At 47.5% G+C, this 9,306-nt stretch overlaps 1 protein-coding gene across 1 annotated transcript; it reads left to right on the top strand.

Annotated features, from left to right (window-relative positions):
• Nucleotides 1-5,601: 5,601 nt before the first annotated feature.
• Nucleotides 5,602-7,206, top strand: LOC147985454 (uncharacterized). The gene is made up of 4 exons (XM_087541583.1): nt 5,602-5,629; nt 5,705-6,072; nt 6,518-6,632; nt 6,710-7,206. Exons 1-4 carry the CDS (start codon nt 5,602-5,604, stop codon nt 7,204-7,206), a joined length of 1,008 nt encoding a protein of 335 aa, XP_087397709.1.
• The last annotated feature ends 2,100 nt before the right edge of the window (nt 7,207-9,306 follow it).

The raw sequence follows: 9,306 nt of genomic DNA, 5'->3' as shown, positions 1-9,306 counted from the left end.
ATGTTCATTACCAGATTGTGTTTCAGCATCAGAAATAGAGATATCATTGGGATTATCAGGTGTGTCAATAACAGGTTCACTAGAAGCATGCAAAGTCCTCCCATTTTTCTTTTTCTTCCTTTTGTAAGGACTAGGTGCATCTATATTATTTCTCTGAGAATCTTGCTCAATTCTCTTAGGATGGCCTTCAGGATACAAAGGTTCCTGAGTCATTTTACCACCTCTAGTCATAAATCTAACACCATTATCATTTTTCTTACTATTTAATTCATTGAGCAAAACATTCTGAGCTTTAAGTACTTGTTCAACTTGAGTGGTAACCATAGAAGTATGTTTACTAATTAGTTTAAGTTCACCTTTAACTCTAGACATATAATCACCCAAGTGTTCAATCATATAAGCATTTTATTTCAATTGTCTACCAAAGTAAGCATTGAAGTCTTCTTTCTTAACCATAAAGTTACCAAACTCATCCAAACATTGGCTAGCAAACTTAGTAGGAGGGATTTCAGCTTTATCATATCTATAGAGAGAATTTACCTTTACTACCTGTGTCGGGTTATCAAGACCATGTATTTTTTCAATAGGTGAGGGATTAAGATCATATGTTTCTTCAACAGGCGTTAAATTAAGACAATGTATTTCTTTAATAGGAGGTAAATTCTTAACATCTTCAGCTTTAATACCCTTTTCTTTCATGGATTTCTTTGCCTCTTGCATATCTTCAGGACTGAGAAATAGAACACCCCTTTTCTTCGGAGTTGGTTTAGGAATAGGCTCAGGTCAGGAGTTGGCTTAGGAAGTGTCCAATTATTTTCATTTGTCAACATATTATTCAATAAAATTTCAGTTTCATCCGGTGTTCTTTCCCTGAAAACAGAACCAGCACAACTATCCAGGTAATCTCTGGAAGCATCAGTTAGTCCATTATAAAAGATATCAAGTATTTCATTTTTCTTAAGAGGATGATCAGGCAAAGCATTAAGTAATTGGAGAAGCCTCCCCCAAGCTTGTGGGAGACTCTCTTCTTCAATTTGCACAAAATTATATATATCCCTTAAGGCAGCTTGTTTCTTATGAGCAGGGAAATATTTAACAGAGAAGTAATAAATCATATCCTGGAGACTACGCACACAACCAGGATCAAGAGAATTAAACCATATCTTAGCATCACCCTTTAATGAGAACGGAAATATTTGAAGGATATAAAAGTAGCGAGTTCTCTCATCATTAGTGAACAGGATGGCTATATCATTTACTTTAGTAAGATGTGCCACAACAGTTTCAGATTCATAGCCATAAAAAGGACCAGATTCAACCAAAGTAATTATATCAGGATCAATAGAGAATTCATAATCCTTATCAGTAACAAAGATAGGTGAAGTAGCATAAGCAGGATCGTATTTCATTCTAGCATTCAGAGATTTTTGTTTAAGCTTAGCTAATAATTTCTTAAGATCACTTCTATCATTGCAAGCAAGAAAATCTCTTTTAGTTTCTTCATCCATAACATAGCCCTCAGGCACAATAGGTAATTCATATTTATTAGGAGAGCCTTCATGATCACTTTCATCAATATTATCAGTTTCAATAATTTCATTCTCTCTAGCCCTAGCAAGTTATTCATCAAGAAATTCACCAGGTGGCACAGTAGTATCAAGCATAGAAGTAGTTTCATCATAAGTATCATGCATAGCAGAAGTGGCATCATCAATAATATGCGACATATCAGAATTAATAATAGAAGCAGGTCTAGGTGTCGCAAGCTTACTCAAAACAGAAGGTGAATCAAGTGTAGAGCTAGATAGTAGTTCCTTACCTCCCCTCGTAGTTAAGGGATAAATCTTGGTTTTTGGATCTCTCAAGTTCTTCATAATGATAAGAAGATATAAATCCCAAGTGACTCAAAGAATAGTGCTATGCTCCCCGGCAATGGCGCCAGAAAATAGTCTTGATAACCCACAAGTATATGGGATCGCAACAGCTTTCGAGGGTAGAGTATTCAACCCAAATTTATTGATTCGACACAAGGGGAGCCAAAGAATATTCTCAAGTATTAGCAGCTGAGTTGTCAATTCAACAACACCTGGATAACTTAATATCTGCAGCAAAGTGTTTGTAGCAAAGTAATATGATAGTAGTGGTAACGGTAGCAAAAGGTAATGATAGCAAAGTAATATTTTTGGTGTTTTGTAGTGATGATAACAATAGCAACGGAAAAGTAAATAAGCGAAGAACAATATATGGAAAGCTCATAGGCAATGGATCGGTGATAGAGAATTATGGCGGATGTGGTTCATCATGTAACAGTCATAACCTAGGGTGACACAGAACTAGCTCCAATTCATCAATGTAATATAAGCATGTATTCCGAATATAGTCATACATGCTTATGGAAAAGAACTTGCATGCCATCTTTTGTCCTACCCCCCCATGGCAGCGGGGTCCTAGTGGAAACTAAGGGATATTAAGGCCTCCTTTTAATAGAGTACCGGACCAAAGCATTAACACATAGTGAATACATGAACTCCTCAAACTACGGTCATCACCGGGAGTGGTCCCGATTATTGTCACTTCGGGGTTGCCGGATCATAACACATAGTAGGTGACTATAGACTTGCAAGATAGGATCAAGAACTCTCATATATTGATGAAAACATAATAGGTTCAGATCTGAAATCATGGCACTCGGGCCCTAGTGACAAGCATTAAGCATAGCAAAGTCATAGCAACATCAATCTCAGAACATAGTGGATACTAGGGATCAAACCCTAACAAAACTAACTCGATTACATGATAAATCTCGTCCAACTCATCACCGTCCAGCAAGCCTACGATGAAATTACTCACGCACGGCGGTGAGCATCATGAAATTGGTGATGGAGGATGGTTGATGATGATGATGGCGACGGATTCTGTCGTGGTTCTAACTCTGACAGTGATGTAGGGGGGTATGTATGGAGAGGCTAGATCTTTGCTATGAGGAGTTGTAAGCACACGAGGATTACGAGTTCAGGCCCTTCTCGGAGGAAGTAACAGCCCTACGTCTCGGTGCCCGGAGGCGGTCGACTGAATTATGTGTGTATGAATAACAGGGGTGCGAACCCCCGATACTGAGGAGGGGGGTGACTTATATAGAGTTCGCCAGACCCCTCCAGCCCTCAGTAATGCAGGGTTTAAAGTATATTAAGACTGGGGGTTACTGGTAACGCTCCTAATAAAGTGCTATGATGACCATAAAAGCTACTTAATGACCGACCGTTTGCGTGCAGGGTGACTTTAGATCTCCTGGCAGTCGAGTGGTTGGATCTTGGTCGAGTGATTGCTTCGTGGTCGAGTGTCTTGGATCCGTCGAGTGGGATACCTCCAAGTCGATTGAAAGGTGACTTCTTCTAGGGATGTCCTTGGGTAGGGTACTTAGGACAGGTCCATGCCCCTACCCTAGGTACATAGCTTCATCATTAGCCCCCGAATGGATCGAGGTTCGAGTGGGGAAGGAGTTGGGGATCTTTCCGACTGGTTCTTCATGTTATATGAACGTCTTGTTTTGGATCAATTGTCACAGATGACGTCGTCAACTTCTTTCAGTCGCCTTGATCCATTCTTGGCCTCTTGTCGAGTGAATTTCTTTACTTGTGAAGTTCCGAGTGACGGTGTGAAAGGGATCTTCTGTTTGACGAGTTGTTCTGCGGCTCGCGGATTTTGCGGGATTTGAATTTCGGGAAGCGCACGAGACAGGGGCGGCCGCAGTAATTGGATGGGATAGGACGGAAGCTCCTCGATCCCCGCGCCACCTTTTTCGCCACATACCGCGTGCGCGCCTGTCGCGGGATTTGACGGGATTGCCTGGGCCTACCAGTCAGCCACTCGGAAGCGACCTCTTATAAGCTGCCGGCTCGGGACCCCCGAACAGTGCGCCTTCACTTTTCCCCCTTCCTTCACAAGATCCTCGGCCACCTCCGCTCTCACCTTGGTGCCGTAGGTCTGTTCGAGCTTCGCCGGCGACGATGGTGAAGGAGAAGACGTCGGCTCTGGAGCGCGCGAAGAAGGCGGCGGTGCAGGGGAAGGGGAAGAAGTCCGCTCGGGGCGGATCTTCCTCGAGGACTGCTCTGCCCAAGGATTGGATCCAGGGCGACTAGATGCCGTCGGCGATTCAGCAGGATGATCTCGATGATCTGGTCGAGGGGGGATTCATTCCCCACGAATCTGCGCGTCTCCGGGGGAAAGAAGTCGAACCCCAGCCTCTTGATGGTGAGTGCGTCCTCCTCACCACCCATATCGATCGCGGATTCTCTCTGCCTCCTCATCCTTTTTTTCGGAGCTTCTTGAACTTCTTCGGAGCGCAGCTCCATCACTTTACTCCCAATTCTATTGTGTATCTTGCTGCTTTCGTTTTCTTGTGCGAAAACTTCTTCGGTTGCCGCCCCCATTGGGGACTCTTCAAGCACATCTTCACTTGCCGCTCTCAGTCGGTCAAGAAGGCCAAGTTGAGTGACGAACGGACGCAGGTGATCCAGCTGTGCGGGGGCCTGGCGATCCAGATGAGGGGACAAAGTTCCTTTCCGTCTATCACTTTTCCCGAGTCAGTCCGTGGGTGGCAGTCGACTTGGTTTTACTGTAAAGACCAGGTGACCCCAGGACAGTCGACTGGGCTTCCCCCTTTTTATCTGAATCGAGCAGAAAAACCTGCCTCTCTGAAAGTGACGCCGGAGGAAAAGGCGCAAGTCAAGGTGCTGGTCGGTCGAGTGGTTCAGCTTGTCCGCGAGGGTGTGACTGGCATGGACTTGTTGGAAGTCTTCCTTCGAAGGCGCATCCAACCGCTTCAGGCTCGTGACCACCCGATGTGGCTGTACTCGGGTCTCGAAGACACCACTCGGATTCACCCAGAGGAGGTCACTGACGAGATGTTGGAAGGGTGGCTGTCGAGTATCACAGGGAACAAGGACAACCCCCGAGGAGCCAGGAGGATTCCTTCGCTCGACCAAACATACGAAGTGGACAAGGTCTGACCTTGCGTTTCCGACTGTGATCTTGCTTTCTTTATTTATTCTCTTTGGATCAGTCGATTGACTTTTGTCTTGTTTGCTGTCCTCTAGGCCATTACTGAGATGTACTTGACACCCAATGGCGCATAGGAGCAGGCCGAGGAAGGAGAGGCGAGCGGAGGCGAAAGTGGAGACGAGAGAGAAGAGTGGGAATCTGACGGCGAAGGAGAGGGGGATGGCGACGACTCCAGTGAAGAGGAGGAGGAAGAAGTCGAACCTCCCCTCTCGGAACGGTGATCCAAGCTTACACACGACCCTGCGCGGGAACGTGGTAAGGCGACTGTCCCTGTTGGGCAGTCGTCGAAGCGCCCTCGGACCTCATCTCCAACACCGACAGAAAAAGCTCCCAAGCACCCGCGCGCGACGCCGTCCAAGCCGCCCAAGGCTCTGCCCAAGATGAAGATGACGGTCCCCACCATTTGTGGGTAATAGTAGAATTTGTTTTCCTTTGTTGAACGTGACGGACTCTTGGTCGACTCATTGAATAAGCTGACTGACTTTCGAAATTTGCAGTGCTGCCACCTCGGAGATCTCCGCCAAGGACGATGATCAAGAGATGGAAGACGCTGTTACCTCCAACCCCAGTACGATTACTGATGCTCTGCTTTTAGTCGACTGACGATTTCTTATAATTCCGGTCGATTGGATTTTTCTTGTAGCTCCTCCTCATGTCATTGACCTCCCTGATGATGACGACGAAGTGCCGCTGAGGGCGCGAAGGAACAGGAGGGCGTCGGCTGGCAAGACCCCACAAACTACTCCGGCGCCTGAGGCCGTAGTCCGGGAGGGTGGTGATACCACTCGGGCTTCTGTGACCTTTGCTGTACCTCTGACGAGTGTCCGGCCTTCAACGTCGACTGCAAATCCGCCTTCGCTTTTTGCCACACACCATGTCCCTGAGGACCAAGTGGGTGCCGCTAAAGAGGCTATACGCCAGGCGGGGATCATGATGGAGCAAGTGAAGGTGGTTCGGGAAGCCAGCCAAGCAGCTTATGACGCGAGTTCAGCTCTTCAGAGCAACGTCCAGGTCAGTCGATTCACCGCTTGTTCTGTTAGGGTATGCTATCTGAAGAATCTCTTTTCCGAAGATCTTTATATCTGTACACCCACTGGGTGTGTCTATTAATATTTTTGACGAGTGGGGGCACGCTAAGTGCACCCACTGGGTGTAGTCCCCGAGACTACGGTGGACTGCTGGCAGTCGACTGTAGTCTTTATATTGTGTTGCTTTAGTTGAACTTCTTCACTCAGTCTGGTCAGGCCATGTCGAATGGAACTGTACATGGTCGACTGCGGGCAGTCGATTTTTTTGGTCGAACCAGTGGGGGCACGCTGAGTGCACCCACTGGGTGTAGTCCCCGAGACTACTGTCGAATGTTTTTGATTCAGCTATAGTCTTAGAAACGCCATCATTGTCTCTTGGTTACTCGGAAGCAACTTATCTTGGATGTCTGTCGACTGATTTTTTGCAGAAATCCCGCGAACTTGTGGCTCGCTACACTGAGTTGGAGAACAAACAGATCCAGCTGAACCTTGACTTGAAGCTTGCTCAGGAGAACTTGCAGAAGGCGAGGGACGAAGCAAAAGGTATGGCTGGTGAGCTTTTGTCGACTGTCCTTTCTTTCTGGCCGTCCTCGATGTTGATCTCACTTGCTGTTTCACAGACAAAATGGAGGAGGCTCTGAAGAAGAAGGATCAAGACCTTGTCGAAGCGCAGAAGGAGGCCCTGAACAAAACGAAGCTTGCTGAAGAAAAACTGGCTTCAGTCGGTACTCTTGAAAAGGAAAACTCCAGGCTGAAAACTGCTCTCGACGCGGCTAATCGAGAGGTCAGCCGTCTGAAGAATGGCAATATAGCTCTGAATGACAAGGCAAGTGAACTGGCGGGGAAGAGGAACGATCTGGAGGCTTATCTCGGTGGACTCGCCAAGAAGCTGTTCGTCATGCTCGAGGGTAATTACTCCGGCCCGACTGACTTGCAGTTACCAAACCTGCGTAGAGCCACTGACTTATCCTTGAATTGTGTTTACAGAATTCTGCCAGAACTTCGAAGAGGAGACCAGTCGAGTGGAGACAGACTTGGACCCCATCAATTCTCCAGTGAAGGACGAGGCTGCTATGAACGTGCTCCGACTGGAATCTCGTGTTGCCGGCGTTGTTGACTATCTTGCTCGGTTGAAGGTTGTGATGTCGCGGATCGACACGTCGCTCTGGCCTAGGACGACACTTCAGAATGACCTCGAGTCCCTGATGACTCGACTGAATGAAGTCCCAGGTCGAGTGGCAGAATGGAAGAAATCTTTTGCTAGATGTGGCGCTGACGTCGCTCTGTCTCTGGTCCGCGTCCACTGCAAGGAGGCGCGAGAAGAAAAGTTGGCCGCCATCCAAGTTGCCAATACCAGGAAGCACAACTTTCAAGACTTCATGGAGACTTTCATTGCTGCTGCCACTCGCATTGCAGACGGATCGACTTGGACGAGTTCGTCGCCCCTTCCAGTCCTCCGCCTGAGGAATAAAAACCTTTATGCTTCACTTTAAATTTGCCTCGGAATGCTGAGTGGATTTTGTAACTGTTAAACTCTGTCGAGCTGGAGGCTCGAGTACTTTGATCTGCGGTCTAGGACCTTTGGATCTTATCTGAACTTGATTTATCGTTGAATATCTTCATGAATTATCTGTCGAGTGGAACTTGTTCTTCACTCAAAATAACTTTGTATTTGTGGTGCAGCTCCGAAGGAGAAGGTAGCAGTCGATTTGCACCTCGTCGTCCTTGCGGATTGGGATGTGTTCCGTACTTAGGCGAGCACTGGGCTGCAACTAAGCCCCCGAGTGGAAGGTCTGCTCTCCACTTGGTAGGATTTTAAAAACTTAGGCGAGTACTGGACTGCAGCTAAGCCCCCGAGTGGGAGGTCTGCTCTCCACTCGGTAGGATTTTTTCAAACTTAGGCGAGTACTGGACTGCAGCTAAGCCCCCGAGTGGGAGGTCTGCTCTCCACTCGGTAGGATTTTTTCAAACTTAGGCGAGTACTGGACTGCAGCTAAGCCCCCGAGTGGGAGGTCTGCTCTCCACTCGGTAGGATTTTTTCAAACTTAGGCGAGTACTGGACTGCAGCTAAGCCTTCGAGTGGGAGGTTTGCTCTCCACTCGGTAGGATTTTAAAAACTTAGGCGAGTACTGGACTGCAGCTAAGCCCTCGAGTGGGAGGTCTGCTCTCCACTCGGTAGGATTTTTTCAAACTTAGGCGAGTACTAGACTGCAGCTAAGCTCCCGAGTGGGAGGTTTGCTCTCCACTCGGTAGGATTTTTAAACACTTAGGCGAGCACTGGGCTGCAGCTAAGCCTCCGAGTGGGAGTCTGGCTCACCACTCGGTAGGATTTTTAAATACTTAGGCGAGCACTGGGCTGCAGCTAAGCCTCCAAGTGGGAGGTTTGCTCTCCACTCGGTAGGATTTTTAAACACTTAGGCGAGCACTGGGCTGCAGCTAAGCCTCCGAGTGGGAGGTTTGCTCTCCACTCGGTAGGATTTTTAAACACTTAGGTGAGCACTGGGCTGCAGCTAAGCCTCCGAGTGGGAGTCTGGCTCACCACTCGGTAGGATTTTTAAATACTTAGGCGAGCGCTGGGCTGCAGCTAAGCCTCCGAGTGGGAGTCTGGCTCACCACTCGGTAGGATTTTTAAACACTTAGGCGAGCACTGGGCTGCAGCTAAGCCTCCGAGTGGGAGTCTGGCTCACCACTCGGTAGGATTTTTAAACACTTAGGCGAGCACTGGGCTGCGGCTAAGCCTCCGAGTGGGAGTCTGGCTCACCACTCGGTAGGATTTTTTTTACAAACTTAGGTGAAACGGATTCGCAGCTAAGCCTCCGAGTGGGAGTCTGGCTCACCACTCGGTAGGATTTTTTTACAAACTTAGGCGAAACGGATTCGCAGCTAAGCCACCCACTGGGGGATTTCACACGCAAACAAAGGCGACAACAATTATAGGAAAAATTGTAACACTCTTGTCTTTGATAAATAGACTACAGAAGTTTTTCTTATAACATCTCATTTGAGTAAGAATTCAAGTGTAAAAGGGGCAGAGCAGTTCCGCATTCCAAGCTCGTGGCTCATCGATTTGGCGATCGACATTGTAAAGGTGATACGCTCCATTGTGGAGGACTCTGGTGACGATGAAGGGACCTTCCCAAGTAGGATCGAGCTTGTGTGGTTTCTGTTGATCCATTCGGAGGACCAAATCTCCTTCTTGGAAGGCTCGACTCTTCAC

The sequence above is a fragment of the Triticum urartu genome, chromosome 2A (assembly GCF_056163025.1).
Source record: "Triticum urartu cultivar PI428250 chromosome 2A, HENAU_Tu73, whole genome shotgun sequence".
Taxonomy (NCBI): Eukaryota; Viridiplantae; Streptophyta; class Magnoliopsida; order Poales; family Poaceae; genus Triticum; species Triticum urartu.
This window is presented reverse-complemented; position numbering and strand designations above follow the sequence as displayed.